The sequence below is a fragment of the Phyllobates terribilis genome, unplaced genomic scaffold (genome assembly GCF_046119375.1).
Source record: "Phyllobates terribilis strain yellow unplaced genomic scaffold, ASM4611937v1 Scaffold_10__3_contigs__length_209671492, whole genome shotgun sequence".
NCBI lineage: Eukaryota > Metazoa > Chordata > Amphibia > Anura > Dendrobatidae > Phyllobates > Phyllobates terribilis.
The window spans coordinates 183,519,535-183,537,532 of NW_027362770.1; the positions used below are offsets into that span (position 1 = coordinate 183,519,535).

The 17,998-nt window shown below is 44.9% G+C and overlaps 1 protein-coding gene across 7 annotated transcripts in view; it reads left to right on the forward strand.

Annotated features, from left to right (window-relative positions):
- IQSEC3 (IQ motif and Sec7 domain ArfGEF 3) overlaps positions 1–17,998 on the forward strand; it is a 121,889-nt gene that overhangs the window by 92,262 nt on the left and 11,629 nt on the right. For all 7 annotated transcript variants that reach the window (XM_073650298.1, XM_073650299.1, XM_073650300.1 and 4 more), the window contains 6 exons: positions 3,019–3,250; positions 8,785–9,779; positions 12,313–12,474; positions 14,230–14,352; positions 17,423–17,589; positions 17,671–17,810. In XM_073650298.1, the coding sequence (XP_073506399.1) occupies positions 3,019–3,250; positions 8,785–9,779; positions 12,313–12,474; positions 14,230–14,352; positions 17,423–17,589; positions 17,671–17,810 (1,819 nt within the window). The remainder of the gene's footprint in view (positions 1–3,018; positions 3,251–8,784; positions 9,780–12,312; positions 12,475–14,229; positions 14,353–17,422; positions 17,590–17,670; positions 17,811–17,998) is intronic.

Consider the following 17,998-nt stretch of genomic DNA (forward strand, 5'->3'; position numbering starts at 1 on the left):
ATGAGCTGACACGCGGCGTACTTTCACGAGCAGATCTGGCAACTCGGGGTACGATTTAAGAAACCGCTGAACCACGAGGTTAAGCACATGAGCCAGGCATGGTACGTGTGTGATCTCGCCTCGCCTCAGAGCTGCCACCAGGTTACGGCCATTGTCACACACGACCATGCCTGGATGTAGGTTCAGAGGTCTCAGCCACAGATCTGCCTGCTCTTTCACAGCTGTCCACAACTCACAAGCAGTGTGAGGTTTATCACCTAAGCTTATGAGTTTCAGCATAGCCTGTTGCCACTTGGCTGAGGCAGTACTGCAGTGCTTCCAGCTTGTAACTGATGTGGTGATATCTGAGATGGAGGCTGAACATGAGGAGGAGGATGCGCAGGAGCTGTACACTGTGGGGGCAACTCTGACTGACATAGGGCCCGCAATCCTCGGTGTGGGGAGGATGTGTTCCGTCCCAAGGTCCGACTGGGTCCCGGCTTCCACTATGTTTACCCAGTGTCCCGTCAGAGAGATGTACCGTCCCTGGCCACAAGCACTTGTCCACGTGTCCGTTGTCAGGTGGACTCTCCCAGTAACTGCGTTGTTGAGGGCACGGCAGATGCTTTGGGACACGTGCTTGTGTAGTGCGGGGATGGCACACCGGGAAAAATAGTGTCGGCTGGGGACCGAGTACCGAGGGACGGCCACCGCCATAAGATTGCGGAAGGATTCCGTCTCCACCAGCCTAAAAGGCAGCATTTCCAATGCAAGCAGTCGTGAAATGTGCGAATTTAGGACTGTGGCCTGTGGGGCATTAGCTGCGAATTTCCACTTTCTTTCAAAGGTCTGGGATATGGACAATTGAACGCTGCGGTGGGACGTGGACGTTGATGCTGTTTCTTGAGAAACTGCCATAACAAGTGAAGACTGAGAGGAGGGGGCATCTTTACATGCAGTATGGACAGGGGATTGCCTTGCACACACAACAGGGGGTTCTATTGCACGCACAACAGTGGAATAAGCAGTGGTGACACCCGCTGACACTGGTCATGGACCCTGGGTTTCGCCCCACAATGTCGGGTGCTTTGCTGCCATGTGCCTGATCATGCTGGTGGTGGTCAGGCTGGTAGTTTGTCACCCCTGCTGATGCTGGCATGGCAGGTGGAACATATGGCCTTTTTGGGGTTATCAGCAGAGTCTTTAAAAAAATTCCAGACTCTGGAAGACCTACAGGTTGTACTGGCAACGTCCCTCGTGTTGGTGTTGCGGGGAACGGTTGCCTGCCTTCTGTCTGCCTCCACCACACTGCTTCTTCCTGTCTGTTGGGCTACTCTGCCTCCCTCCCCCTGTGTGCTGCTGGCCTCACTCTGCATGTCCTCCTTCCACGTTGGGTCAGTTACTAGATCATCCACCACCTCCTCCTCTTCCACTTGCGCACCACGATCCTCCTCCTCACTTCCTGGCAATTGTGTCTCGTCATCATTCACCTCTTGTGACAGATTGCCAACGTCGACTTCCTGTGGCCGTGACTGTTCAAATATTTGGGCTTCGCAACATGGGATCTCCTCTTCCACCACTTCAAGCGTATCAGGCGAGGGGCCCAAATATGGAAATGGACCAGTGAACAGCTCTTCAGAGTGTCCAAGTGTGGGATCACTTGCTGTCTGACGACACTCGGCATGGTGGGAGGAAGGAGCATCAGGGTGAGGAGGAGTATGCGGTCGAGACTCACGGCTACTAAGAGTTGACCGTGTGGAAGACAGACCGGAGGTGGTGGTGCCCAGGTAACTGGAAGTATTGTCTGCTATCCAATTAATAACCTGTTCACACTGATCAGTTCTCAATACTGGTGTTGTTCTGTGCTTCCCTAGTAATTCGGTCAAGAAGTGGGAGCGAGAAGATGTGGCTGTTGGTTGTGGCACATTTTCACCTTGGCCACGGCCCCGTCCTCTGCACGAACCATCACCAGAACGTCCACTTCCACGTCCCTTGCCACGCGCCTTGCCCATTGTAAATGAAGTAAAATAGCTTACACTTGCACTATCAATGGAAAAAGGGTAATAAAGAGTAGATTAGAACCGTGGAAGAGGAAAACCACAGTTATTGTTTACTGGGGTATACCACACTTTTTTAAATATATATATTTGCGGCTGAACAGTGAGCGACACACTCAAACTGTTTTTTTTTTTTAGATACAAATGGCCCAAAATGGATAATACAGAGGTTTGAACTGTGGAAGTGGAAAACCACACTTCTATTTCTCTGGCCTACACCAGACTATTTTCAACAGTTATATTTGTGTCTGAAAAATCAGAGACACGCTTTTTTTTGGGGGGTTAATAAGACGGGTATTTGTACAGTGTGAAGGAGGAAAAAAAAAGGAGGATTTAGATGGAAAAAAAAGGATTTTTCCTGGCCCCCGACACCTGGAGCTAAGTCCAGCAATTTCAGCAGCAGGAGCACACAGGACTGTAATGCAGCGTTTGCTGGTATAACCACTGCGTCTCCTATACAGCCTGCCTGCCTGATATCTGGGATGGATATTAGTCCTGAGAAGGACTGGTTGTTTGTTCTGGCAGCCTTTACAGACCCTACACTAACTATTTTGCAGTTTATATCTCTCCCTAAATCAGCAGCGCTGTCCCTACACTGTCTAATCCGGAGCGACAGTGTCCAAGATGGCGGCGCCCGGTTTTAAATACTCGAGGTGATGCTGTGCGGCCTGCCAATCACTGTAATGCCCACAAACAACATGGCTGCGGCATTACAGTGACTGGCTGGCAATCCCTGCATGTTCATTGGCTCTGTAAAGAGCGCCAAACGTGCAGGGCGGAGACCCGAGCTCCCGCCCGAGTAACCCGGAAATGCTCGGTGCTCGCCGAACATCCCGAGTAGCGTGATGCTCGGGCGAGTACCGAGCAGTGTCGAGCATGTTCGCTCAACACTAGTCTTCACCAGTATCTGTTATTTTTGGGACCCCGGTATAATGCCGCCCCTCTCTGCTACTAGATGTTGCTGATATGATGTTTCTTACAGTGATGACTCCGCCAATAAGAAGCTGCTCTGTACGGCCTGGGACGTCCGGGAAGGGGATGATCCGCTGAACAGCAGTGCCGTACCGCCCGGGGAGGAAGAGTCGCTGACTAAGCCCAGCCTGCGCCATACAGGCTCCCCGCTCCGAGGACCGCGAGGGAAGAGTGCCGCCACCTGCTCTCACGGGACCAACAACTCCGACTACGAGCTGTCACTGGACCTGAAAAACAAGCAAGTAAGAGCCCCCCGAATGTCAGACTGTAAAACTGTGCCACCCCGAGGTTTTACTGCAAATATATTAGCGCCACGTAGTGAACACATAACTGCTATATACTGCCAATTAATAGTGCAATATAGTGTTTATATAATAGTGCCACATAGTGAGCACATAACTGCTATACACTGCCAACTAATAGTGCTATATAGTGTTTATATAATGGTGCCACATAGTGCACACATAACTGCTATACACTGCCAATTAATAGTGCTATATAGGGTTTATACAAGAGCGCCACATAGTGAGCACATAACTGCTATACACTGCCAATTAAGAGTGCTATACAGTGTTTATAATAGTGCCACGTAGTGAGCACATAACTGTTATACTCTGCCAATTAATAGTGCTATATAGTGTTTATATAATGGTGCCACATAGTGCGCACATAACTGCTATACACTGCCAATTAATAGTGCTATATTGGGTTTATACAAGAGCGCCACATAGTGAGCACATAAGTGCTATACACTGCCCATTAATAGTGCTATATAGTGTTTATAATAGTGCCACGTAGTGAGCACATAACTGTTATACTCTGTCAATTAATAGTGCTATATAGTGTTTATATAATAGCGCCACATAGAGAGCACATAACTGCTATACACTGCCAATTAATAGTGCTATATAGTGTTTATAATAGTGCCACGTAGTAAGCACATAACTGTTATACTCTGCCAGTTAATAGTGCTATATAGTGTTTATATAATAGCGCCACATAGTGAGCACATAACTGCTATACTCTGCCAACTAATAGTGCTATATAGTGTTTATATAATAGCGCCACATAGTGAGCACATAACTGCTATATACTGCCAATTAATAGTGCTATATAGGGTTTATCTAAAGCGCCACGTAGTGCTCACGTACAGTAACTACTATACTTGGCCAATTAATAGTGCTAAATAGTGCTATATAGTGTTTATATTATAGCGCCACGTAGTGAGCACATAACTGCTATACTCTGCCAACTAATAGTGCTAAATAGTGTTTATATAATAGTGCCTAAATAACATTGTCGTGCTGTAATCATACATCAGTTCTATAGTTTCTATATAATGGTGCCATTTAGTTAGCACATAACTGCTATACTCTGCCAATTAATAGTGCTATATAGTGTTCATATAATAATCCATACAATGAATATGGTAACAGTGCCTTTTAGCGAGCACACAAGTGCTATACATTGTGAATGAATTGTACCGTATAGTACTGATATTAAACTGCCATTTAGTGTGTACACTATAATGTCACCGTGTGAATGTATAACAGTGCCATAGAGCTAACATAATAGTGCCATTTAGTGCCTATATAACATTGTCATGCTGTAATCATATATTAGTTCCATAAAGTCTACATAATAGTGCCATTTAGTGAGCACATCAGTGCTATATATTGTCAATTAATTGTACCGTGTCACCAGCCATTTAGTGCCTACCCAATAATGTCATACTATGAATATATTACAGTGCCATATGCAAATTGTGTCTTCAGAGAGGAAGAGAACTAGAACTGTAGCGCCACCTATAGGTAGTAGCAATCCTAAAAGTCAATATCCACTCTCTAACAAGCCTTGTCACGTGACTTAGGATAAAAGCCAGAACCAGAATCTCAATTTGCAGACACTATGTTTCGGGGTGCAGCCTCTCATCATTGCAAAGTGTGAGATTCTGGTTTTGGCTTTTATCCTAAGTCATGTGACAAGGCTTGTTAGAGAGACGATATTGACTTTTAGGATTGCTACGTCCTGTAATCACCTAAGTGCTATACGGCGCCAATTAACATTACCATATAGTACATAAATTGGACCGCCTTTTAGTGTCATACCAAATGGTGCCATGCAGTAGCCAGATAATAGTGCCATACAGTAGCTATATAATGGTGCCATAAAGTAGCCATATAATAGTGCCATGCAGTAGCCATATAATAGTGCCGTAGATTGCAGCTTGATTATGCCATACAGTGACCATATAGCAGTACCCAAATATTATCGTAATATAGTGCCAAATAATAACACTGAATACCGCCACTCCAGTGACTACGCAATAGCGCCAGACAGTGACACTTAGAGGCCTATCATGGCCACAAATTGCTGCAATAGCTCAAGAATTAAATTCCAGGATTCCAGTAAAGACTGACACTTGCTCAGCCGTTCAGGGTAACTCTCAAGTGCACAGTTATGTCTCGGTATTTATCAGCCTGGAATGGCGGTGCTCCTGGTCTTGGAGGGACCTGATTGGGGGCTGCATAGTTTCCTGTGACCTTCTTTTTGCTTTATCTGCTGGAATAAGCCGGCAGAGCACAGGGCTGCGGACGCACTGCGGCTTTTGCTGGCGCTGTTTCTCCGGTCTGTGCTGGGCGACGGTTCCTGCCCTCGGTAATGAGATTTATTTTCATCCTAAACTTCTTCCAGCCACTTCAGTTATCACCGGAGCCAAAGCGAAGTACAAAATGTATAGACAAACCCAAATCTGCTGCTCCTCTCATCCGACCGCCGCTCCCACTGATAACAGTGAGAGATTCGTGGCTGGGAGGAGCAGTAGTCTGCTCTGCCCGGCCCATGTGCCCGCAGTCAAAAAAAGAGAAATAAAAAGTAAAAAAAAAAAACCCTTATACTCACCTGTCCGGCAGCCCCCGGTATCCTCCTGGTCCCCGGCGGCAATCTAATTATCCCGGCTGCCAGCGGTACACTGCCGGAGCGCGGGAGCTCCCTGCAGTGTACTGAGCTGCCAGGACCTGCGGTGACGTAAAATAAGAAGTGACCCAGATCGTGGGACAATCGTTGGCGGTATGTGGACTACGTCGTTGACGGCGGACAGGTGAGGGATATGATTGTTTGTTGTTTTCCGTTTTTTTCAGGAGATCGAGGGATTCGGGGACTGAGAGGGTAATAAAATTTTTTTTATAACTGTGTGTTCTTTATTTCATTAAAATACTTTGTTCTGGCCGTGCCTTTTATTGAAAAAGCGTTGAACACTTTACTACTCAGTTAGTAATGGGGGCATCTTGTAGACGCCCTCCATTACTAACCTGGGCTTCACGTCAGCCGCCAATACAAGGCTGACGTGAACCCCAACCCCATTAACCTGCTCGCCACCGCTACAGGGCAGTGGGAAGAGTGGAGGCTAAGCGCCAGATTTGGCACATATTATGAATATGCCATTTCTGGGACTGCTGAGGCGTGATATAAATAGCCGCGGAGGGGGCTAGTATCCATGACCCTTTCTCTGGCTATTAATATCAGCCCGCAGCTGTCTGTTTAACCTTTGCTGGTTAGATTTTATACGGGCACCCCTCTTCAATTTTTTTCGGATGTCCCCCTGTAATCTAGTCAGTAAAAGCTAAACAAACAGCTGTGGGCTGATATTATTAGCCAGGGAACATTGTTGGCTAATGGCCCCCTCCCCGACTACTAATATCCGCCTCGAACGGTCTTCTTTCCCTCTGCTGGTTATAAAAATGACGCGGGAGCCCACGGCATTTTTTTTTTTAAATTTTAGGCACTGTGCCCATGATCCGGACATAGCAGCACTTTGGACGCATATTTTTTGCTGCATCCAAAATGTTGCGTTCTATTGAACGCAGGTAAATCCATATGTGTTCACTGAGCCATGCGTATTTACCGCATTCTCCACGTTCTAGTGGTCAAATGTCTGTTGCGGAGACTAGCAACTCCGCAAGAGAATTTGACATGCTGTGGTCCTGAAAGACGCACCGCATGAAAGTGTCCACAGGTGATTCACAGCCTCTGATGCATGCATAGTGGACATGGGATTTCTAGAGATCCCATCCACTTTGCTGTAACATCTGGACGCTGCGGGTTTGACGCTGTATAAGCTCGCAGCGTCAAACCTGCAGCGGCTCCTCATCGTGGCCACGTACCCAAACTCACCTGCAGCATGTCAATTTCAGTAGCAGACACGCTAGTCTCCGCTGCAGATTTTTTCCATCTTGTGTTTTGCGGTCATGTGACCATCTGCCTTTATATTCCAGCTCCGCCCTTTTGGCTGTGCTGGACTTCAGTATTTGACTGTTTCTCTAGCCAGGTGCTTGGGTGCCTTTCTCTGTCAGTTCGCTTGGTCCTTCTGGGACCTCTAGTACCTTTTTGTCAGTTTTTCTTTTGTGTTCTGCAACAACTTCTCTGTTTAGGAGGTGTCCTTTTTGTCCCAGTCCTTAGTTCTTTTAGGGAACCCTAACTTTTTGCTATAGGTCTTCGTTCAGACTAGCCGAGGACTAAGGCGGGTCTGTTCGCTAGGAACAGTCAGCCCGCTACATCGTAGGGATTCAGCTTAGTCTTACTGTAGGGACAGCTTTCCCCTATCTTTCCTTAGTACTTGTTGCAGATCATAACACCAACAACAAAAGTGCGGCCTTAGAAAACCGCGTTTTGGACTCAACAAAAATATGCTGCGTCCAAAGCGCTGTTGAGTGCTGATCGGGGGGGGGGTGTAGCGGCTAATGAAACAGCTGTTTGCAAATGGCACCTTCCCAGGCTAAAAATACCAGCTCACAGCTGCCGCATAAATTACGTGAATAGAAATGCTAATGAAGATTGGGTGAATGGGACTAGCTGACACCCAGCTCTCTTGGGTGTCAGCTAGACAAAGAGTAAATACTTTTATTTGAAATACAACAGACACATTCTATAATCATTTAAATTATATATTCACCCCAGTTCTGACAGTAATCCAAGGGTTTAAGCAATGTCCCACCAAATAACTTTATTTAGCTCCAAAAAGCATTCATTGATGTACAAAAACGCTTGAAAAAAATGCGGCAAAACTGACCGTTTTTTCTGCAGTGTTTTTCCTGCCAAGGAGATGCAGAAACTATCAGGAAATTTCTGCTTCAAATCCTGATTGTGCGCACATAGTCTAACAGTGCATCATCCACAGATCCCTCATAACACTGCGTCATCCCCAGATCCCCATAACTGTTCATCATCCACAGATCCCCCATAATAGTGCGTCATCCACAGATCCCCCATAATAGTGCGTCATCCACAGATCCCCATAACTGTTCATCATCCACAGATCCCCCATAATAGTGCGTCATCCACAGATCGCCCATAATAGTGCGTCATCCACAGATCGCCCATAACAGTGCATCATCCACAGATCCCCCATAACAGTGTGTCATCCACAGATCCCCCATAACAGTGCGTCATCCACAGATCCCCCATAACAGTGCGTCATCCACAGATCCCCCATAACAGTGCGTCATCCACAGATCCCCCATAACAGTGCGTCATCCGCAGATCCCCCATAGCAGCGCGTCATCCGCAGATCCCCCCCATAACATTGCGTCATCCACAGATCCCCCATAACAGTGCGTCATCCACAGATCCCTCATAACAAGGCGTCATCCACAGATCCCCCATAACAGTGCGTCACACACAGATCCCCATAACAGTGGCATCCCTAGTTCCCCGCATTGCCTGACATATTCCTTGAGTTTTTTTCTTTATATGTTATAACCATTCTCTTTTTTTCCAGATTGAGATGCTTGAGCACAAGTACGGGGGGCACTTAGTTTCCCGCAGGGCAGCCTGCACCATCCAGACGGCGTTTCGACAGTACCAGCTGAGCAAGAACTTTGAAAAGATCCGGGACTCCTTGCTACAAAGTCGCCTCCCCCGACGCATTTCCCTGCGAAAAGTTCGGGTACATAACCCCGAGAATTTTCCTTCTGCTGAAAAAGCTCTACTGGAAAGCTACAATTTAATGGGAATCCCCCTGGTGAGGTCTCCCTCACTCCCAGCCACCATCAGTGGGGCATTAACTGAGCTCGAAGACTCCTTCACCGAACAGGTCCAATCTCTCGCCAAGTCCATAGACGATGCCCTCAGCACTTGGAGTCTGAAGACCATGTGTGCCTTCCCTGAGGCGGGCTCCTACCAGATCCGGGAGACGTTTATGCAGCAGAACCCAGAACTGGAGCCACCAAAGCTAGAAGATCTTGAAGTCGAGGATGGCCAACTGGGGACTCTACCTAAGAGCAGCAGTACGTTAATGATGGCCTTCCGCGATGTCACCGTTCAGATAGACAATAATAATATCTCGGTCTCATCCTCCACTTCCCTCTCCATGTCTAACTGCTTGACAGGGAGCCAAAACCTCAAACCGGAGGAGGAGAGGGCCAGTGTAGAAGTGACTTCAGAGCCTCCTTCCCAGGAAAGTTCTGCTGATGAGACGCACCACGCACAGAACTTCTTCCCGGAGGTGAATGGGGACGGGGTTGGGAAAGAACTAGTTGGACCTGTTCCTACTGAAACTGAACCTACCGACCTCTCAGAGCAGCTGAGCAGCAGTAGCACCTCCACCTCCGCCAAGTCCGTATCTGAGGTGTCTTCTAAGGAGGCCCTGCAAGCCATGATCCTCAGCCTTCCCCGATACTATTGCGAAAATCCTGCCAGCTGCCGATCGCCCACTCTCTCCACCGACACAATGAGGAAGAGACTGTACCGCATCGGACTCAACCTGTTCAATATGTAAGAAAGGGTAAAGGGTTATGGGGTCCAGTATGTCCTCGTTCTGTAGTGTTTTCATTTTCTCCCTGCTGCTTATATACTGATCTTCCATAACATTATAACCACCTGGCTCCTATTGTGTATGTCCTACAAGGCATAGAGTCCACAAGACCTTTGGAGTCCTGGGGTATCTGGCACGAAGACGTTAGTAGCCGGTCTGTGTGTTGCTCAGTGCATCCTCCATGGATCAGACTTGTTTCTCCAGCACATCCCACAGATTGAGATTTGAGGAATCTGGAGACAAGTCATCACCTCGATCCTCAGACCTGACCGACCATTATCATTCTGATAGAGGCACTGCCATGAAGGAGGCATCTGTCACATCCACATGTTGGCAGCAGACTTTTGCCCCATCACACTGTCTGCTGTTTGTCCTCTTACCATTCCTGGTGACATCTCTTCCTCAGGTAAGTGATGCCTGCCGCCAACATGATGGAAAACAGTAAGACCTGGCCGCCTTCTTCTATTACTCCATGCTCCAGTTCTGATGATCTTGTGCTCATCGTATGGACAGGGGACACTCCGACCGCTCCACAACCCCGTACATAGCAAGCTGCCGTATACCAGGAACATCCCACAAGACCTGCCCTATACCGGTGACACCCCACATAACCTACCGCACACTGGGACCACCCCACAAAACCAGCTGTATACCGGGGACACCACACAAGACCTGCCGTATACCGGGAACACCTCACAAGACTTGCCCTATACCAGCAACACCCACAAGACCTGCCGTATACCGGGGAACACCCCACAAGACCTGCCGTATACTGGGAACACCTCACAAGACCTACCGTATACCGGGAACACCCCACAAGACCTGCCGTATACCGGGAACACCCCACAAGACGTGCCGTATGCCGGGAACACCTCACAAGACCCGCCGTATACCGGGAACACACCACAAGACCCGCCGTATACCGGGAACACCCCACATAACCTACCGCACACCCGGACAACCCCACAAAACCAGCTGTATACCGGGGACACCACACAAGACCTGCCATATACCGGGAACACCCCACAAGACCTTCCGTATAACGGGAACACCTCACAAGACCTGCCGTATACCGGGAACACCCCACAAGACCTGCCGTATACTGGGAACACCTCACAAGACCTGCCGTATACCGGGAACACCTCACAAGACCTGCCGTATGCCGGGAACACCTCACAAGACCTGCCGTATGCCGGGAACACCTCACAAGACCTGCCGTATGCCGGGAACACCTCACAAGACCTGCCGTATGCCGGGAACACCTCACAAGACCTGCCGTATGCTGGGAACACCTCACAAGACCTGCCGTATGCCGGGAACACCCCACATAACCTACCGCACACCAGCAACACCCCAAAAGTCCTGCCTTGTACCAAGAACACCCCAGAATAATAATAATAATAATCTTTATTTTTTTTTATATAGCGCTAACATATTCCGCAGCGCTTTACATACATTATCATCGCTGTCCCCATTGGGGCTCACAATCTACATTCCCTATCAGTATGTCTTTGGAGTGTGGGAGGAAACCGGAGAACCCGGAGGAAACCCACGCAAACACGGGGAGAACATACAAACTCCTTGCAGATGTTGTCCTTGGTGGGATTTGCACCCAAGACCCCAGTGCTGCAAGGCTGCAGTGCTAACCACTGAGCCACCATGCAGAAGACCTGCTGCATACCGGCAACATCCGACAAGACCCGCCGTATACCAGGAGCACCCCACAAGCCCTGCTGTACCACAGCAACATCCCACAAGACCCGCCATATACTGAAAATACCACATCTGCTACCTTGGAGTTGCTCTGACCCAATCTTCTGCTTATCACAATCTGACCTTTGTCGCTCAGACCCTTACTCCATTTTTCCTGCTTCCAACTCCCAGGAGCTGACTGATCAATACTGATGATATAAATCCGGAAGACGCCATTGTCACTGGATCACCAGTGCTATTATTTTCCTTTATTAGTGGTTTTAATGTGATGGTTGATCAGTGGATTTACACACAGGGTGAAATAATAACTTTTTGAAAAGTAGAACTCCCCTTTAAATTATCAGCCCGATTCATCAAGACCGGAGATTTTCTCAACAGTTTTCATTTGGGGACATGTTGGAGTCCGACGCTCCGGATTCATGAAGAGGTGCACTCCTCTTATTAAGTCAGGAGCGAGTGGCGAGAGGACCTCCGTACATCAGTCCTGGAGTAAGATTCCTGGCATAAGGAACCTCTCGGACCTCTATAGAGCACCTTCCATTGTGTCCTGGAGGCCTACAATGGTCAGTAGGCCTCAGTTACAAAGTTGATTTTGTTGCTCATAGCAACCAATCACAGCGCAGCTTTTATTTTACCAGAGCTGTTTGAAGGATGAAAGCTGAGCTCTGATTGGTTGCTATGGTCAATATATACAGCTTTCCTTCCACACCGGTTTGAGGCGGAGATAGTCCTCCGTAACTCGCTGCTTCTGACAACTGTCTTCTTCTGTCTTTACTGCAGTAATCCCGATAAAGGTATCCAGTTCTTGATCTCTCGAGGTTTCATCCCAGACACCCCCATCGGGGTTGCACATTTCCTGCTACAGCGGAAAGGCCTGAGCCGGCAAATGATCGGAGAATTCCTTGGGAACAGCAAGAAGCAATTCAACCGCGATGTTCTCGAGTGAGTGACCGAAACGCGTAGTAGGAACGTTCTTGTGAACTCGGTGTATTGCGGCATTAATACGGCCCCAATACAACAAGTCAGCCGGCAAAAGCTCACTTCTGGATGAAGAGGAGTGGGACCATCAATTACTGGTTGAGGGCCACCAATATATGTTTACAAAGACTTTTATTGACCTCCCCTCCCCCGCCGTATACATCACAATCTCCGCTCCTCACCTGAGTTGGGAAACTAGGTCATTCTGCTCCTCAACGCACATTACACGCTCCAAGCCCTCGCACGCGCGTCACTGCTATACCCAGATCACTTAAAAAGGAAATCCAGAACGTTAATACAAAGTGGAGATTTAAAGGCGGCATTAATGCAAAAAGCGCCATCACGGTCGGAAACGTCATCCCAATATAGGCCGACACGTGTACACTCAGATCTACGGGGGAAGGGAAAATGTCAGTCAACATGTCTGTATATCAGACACAGCGAAAAGATGGATGACGACCTCTCAAAAACTCCTTAAAATAGAAATAGAGCATAAAATAATAAAAAAATGACATAAAATAGCAAAAAAAGAAAAAATAGTAAAATCATAGTAAAACTGTAGAAATAGTAAAATGACATAAAATAGCAAAAGAATAATAAATTGTAAAATAATAGTAAAATTGTAGAAATAGTAAAATGACATAAAATAGCAAAAGAATAATAAATTGTAAAATAATAGTAAAATTGTAGAAATAGTAAAATGACATAAAATAACAAAAGAATAATAAATTGTAAAATAATAGTAAAATCGTAGAAATAGTAAAATGACATAAAATAGCAAAAGAATAATAAATTGTAAAATAATAGTAAAATCGTAGAAATAGTAAAATGACATAAAATAACAAAAGAATAAATTGTAAAATAATAGTAAAATTGTAGAAATAGTAAAATGACAGTGAAAAAAACAAAAAATAGTAAAATTGTAGAAATAGCAAAATGGCAAAAAATAGTGAAAAATAAACAAAAAAAAATCAAATATTAAAATGGCATAAATTACTGAATGAATGCAATGACATAAAATTGTAAATTAACAATATAGTAAAATAATATAAAATGGTAATATAACAAAGTAGTTGAACAAAAATATAAAATAGTTGAATAATATAAACTTACAAAATAGTATCATACCATAAAATAGTAAAGTACTATAAATTCAGAAAATTACATAATAAAATAGCAAACAAAAAATTAATAAAATAGCAAAATATTAAAATGGCGTAAATTAGTAAATGAATGCAATAATGTAAAATTGTATATTTACAATATAGTAAAGTTAGAAAGTAGGGAAACAAACATAAAATATTAAAACATTATAAACTTGTAAAATCACAAAATGGTAAAATACAGTACTATAAATTCATAAAATGAGATAAAATAGTAAAGTATGCCAAAAATTTAAAATAATCTTCAAATAGTAAGATAACATAAAATAAGTTAAAAAAAAAAATGAGATAGTAAAGTAACATACACTAGTAAAAGAAGAAAATAGAATGATAACATACCGTAAATTAAAGGAAAAATAGCAATCTAGTAAAATAACATAAAATAGTAAAATAATTTAAATTCATAAAATGATAAAATAGTAAATTACCCCCCAAAAATGTAAAATATTATTATAAAATAAATGCTGATGAAGTCTGAGTGTAACTTTTTGCATTTTCCTATACACGTTTTGCCCGCGCCCCGTTGATTTCGGCTTGTGGCCATTTTTTTTCATAGCTGTGTCGTGGATGAAATGGATTTTTCCAATATGGAGTTGGACGAGGCTCTGCGGAAGTTCCAGGCGCACATCCGCGTACAGGGCGAGGCGCAGAAGGTGGAGCGCTTGATTGAAGCCTTCAGGTGAGTCTGTGTTGTAGATAAAGTGACATGTAAAAGTTTGTGCACTGTGGTCAAAATTCCTGTTATTGTGAACAGTGAAGCAAGTTGAGGATGAAATGATCTAAAAGCCCTAAAGTTACAGATGACACATCTCCTTTGTATTTTATTTAGGCAATATATATTGTCATCTTTTACATTTTAAAAATTACAAAAAGGAAAATGGGTCAATGCAAAAGTTTGTGCCCCCCTGCATGGTCAGTACCTAGTAGCGCCCCCTTTATAAGTATCACAGCTTGTAAACGCTTTTTGTAGCCAGACAAGAGTCTTTCTCTTCTTGTTTGAGGGATTTTCCTCCGTTCTTCCTTGGAGAATTCTTCCAGTTCTGTGAGATTCCTGGGGCGTCTTGCCTCCTCTGCTATTTTGAGGTCTATCCACAGATTGTCAATGATGTTCAGATCAGGGGACTGTGAGGGCCATAGTAAAACCTTCGTCTTGCGCCTTTCGAGGTTGTCTATTGTGGATTGTGACGTGTGTTTAGGATCATTATCCATTTGTAGAATTATCCTCTTTTCACCTTCAGCTTTTTTACAGATGGTGTTATATTTGCATCAAGAATTTGTTGACATTTCATTGAATCCATTCTTCTCTCTACCTGTGAAATGTTCCTCATGCCGTTGGCTGCAACACAACCCCAAAGCATGATTGATCCTCCCCCATGCTTAATGGTTGGCGGGATGTTCTTTTCCTGAAATTCTGTGCCCTTTTTTTTCTCCACACGTACCTTTGATCATTGTGGCCAGAGTTCTATTTTAACCTCATTGGTCCTCAGGCTTGTTTCTTTTGCAGACTTCTGACGCTGAATTTTATGGTGAGGACGCAGGAGAGGTTTTCTTCTCATGACTCTTCCATGAAGGCCATATTTGTGCAGGTGTCTCTGAACAGTAGAACAATGTACCACAACTCCAGAGTCTAATAAATCTTTCTGAAGGTCTTTTGCAGTCAAGTGGGGGTTCTGATTTGCCTCTCTAGTAATCCTATGAGCAGTTCCCACTGATATTTTGCTTGGTCTTCCAGACCTTATCTTGACCTCCACTGTCCCTGGTAACTACCATATCTTAATTACATTTCAAACTGAGGAAAGGGCAATTTGAAAACGCTTTGCTGTCTTCTTATAGCTTCTCCTGTTTTGTGTCATCTGTAACTTTAGGTCATTTCATCTTCAACTTGCTTCACTGTTAACAATAACAGGAATTTTGGCCAGGGGTGGCCAGACTTTTACATGCCACTGTACTACCTATTCCTCAGAAGTCACATGATCTTCCCATTTTTTACCCTTTTGGGGGGCCCATGGCGGTCTGGCTTGTGTGAGCATCATTTTAGTTTATGTAATTAGTAAAGCTATAGAATATACTGACCTATATGCTTCACAGACTTGTTTTACATCCCTATTCAGAATATTATTCCATTTCTTATATATCCTTTTGTTCTAGACTTACTGTTGTGGCTGTCATTATAGTTCATGCTTTACCTACTATACACAATACTGCCTCTCAATGCTATACAGACTTGTTTTTGTCTCTCTCCGTTTGCATGGAATATAATTCCAATGTTTAGATATCGTTTTGTTCTGGACTTTCTGATGTTTGGGTGACTGCCATTTTATGTCAAAATTACATTTGTAGTACATGAGACTTCCTCCTAATGCTACACAGACTTGTTTTATGTCCCTTTTCGGAATATAACTCCAGTGTTTAGATATTGTTTTATTCTAGACTTGCTGTTTGGATGACTGCCATTTTAATTCATGTTGTTACATGTTCTAAAATTTGTACCTGCTATACACGACACTGCCGCTCACTGCTATACAGACTTGTTTTAAGTTTTTCTTTGGAATATAATTCCAATCTTTAGATATCCCTTTGTTCTGGACTTGCTATTTGGGTGACTGCCATTATTATTCATGCTGTTACACATTCTAAAACCAGTACATGAAACTTTACCTGCTATACATTACACTGCCTCTTGCTGCATAGATTTTTTTTTTTTGTCCGTCTCCGATACATAGAAAATAATTCCAGTGATTTAAATATAATTTTGTTCTGGACATATCATTATCACTACTGTTTGAATTCATGCAGTTGCATGACACTGCCTCAAAATTCTGCACAGACTTGTTTCAGGTCCCTCCCCCTTTCCTTCGTAGGGAAGCATATTTTGTCCATGACCAAAGTTTCTCCAGGAGCCTAGCCTTCCTGCTTGAGTTCATATTATTACCGAAAATAGGGCTGAGAAGAAAGCCCTATTCATTATGTGCTATATAGTAGACTGCCTCTGTTCCTCTGCACAGGCTTGTTAGTAGTCAGGAAGCTCCCTTTTAACTTGAGTGATTATGTATTCTTTGGGATGCCATCAGAAGAAACCAAGAAAACATTTGTATCATGTCTTGTTGGTGGCCAATGTTGCATTAGGTGCAGTCACATGTCCTTAAGTGGTTCTATTTGCTATAGTAGAGACTGCCACTCCATATTGCACTGACTTTTTTAGACTCCTCCCCCATAAATATAGGGAACCTCCTCTTTAGGGCAGTCTTATTTCAGGTTGTGTAGGAACTCCTTGACTTTGGTGGCCAATGTTTCATTAGTTGCAGTAATATAAATAAAGTTCTTGCCATACTATAGACTGCCTCTCCATCTTACACAGACTTTTTTTAGGCCTCTCCTACTCTGTAAGTACAGTCTTAATTTATATTTTCTAGCAGCTTCTTCACTTTAGTGATCACTTTTTCATTCGGTGCTGCTACGTGATCAACTTGCTATGCTACATACTGCCTCTCCATGTTGTACAGACTTTTTTTTTTTTAGGCCTCTCCTAAAATTTTCTTTGTAGTGCGGCCTTACTTTAGGTTGTCAAACAGCTACTTCATTTTGGTGTAGTCAGATTAATTTCAATCTGCTATACAATAGACTGCCTGTTATACTGCACAGACTTGTCCCAGGCATTTAGATATCAAAAAGTGAAGTTTGATGATGATAATTGCTACAATGTAACAAAACATGATCTGGTATCACTTATGTCCCCCCTTACGCTGTAGCCAACGGTACTGTATGTGCAACCCGGACATCGTGCAGCAGTTTCACAACCCGGACACCATCTTTATCCTGGCGTTTGCCGTTATCCTTCTGAACACGGACATGTACAGCCCGAGCATCAAACCCGACCGCAAGATGCTGCTGGAAGACTTCATCCGCAACCTCAGAGGTGAGACGCAACGCAGGGTTATGAACGGCGATGCTAACGAAAGCAATTACTAACCGAGCGATTTCCCCAATCCCTCCTCAGGGGTGGACGACGGAGCAGACATTCCCCGCGAGATGGTGGTGGGCATCTACGAACGGATCCAACAGAAGGAGCTAAAATCTAACGAGGATCACGTGACCTACGTAACCAAGGTGGAAAAGTCCATCGTGGGCATGAAGAGCGTAAGTGTTAGGCAGATCCTCAAAGCCAAAGGTCTGGGTGGGCACACGGGCCACGGGCGGCGGTGCAGCAGGCAGTTGAGGCAAGCGAGAAACAGGCAGCTGAGGTCCTGGAGACCGCAGACAGGCAGCAGGGGTCCTGGAGACTGCAGACAGGTAGCAGAGGTCCTGGAGACTGCAGACAGGTAGCA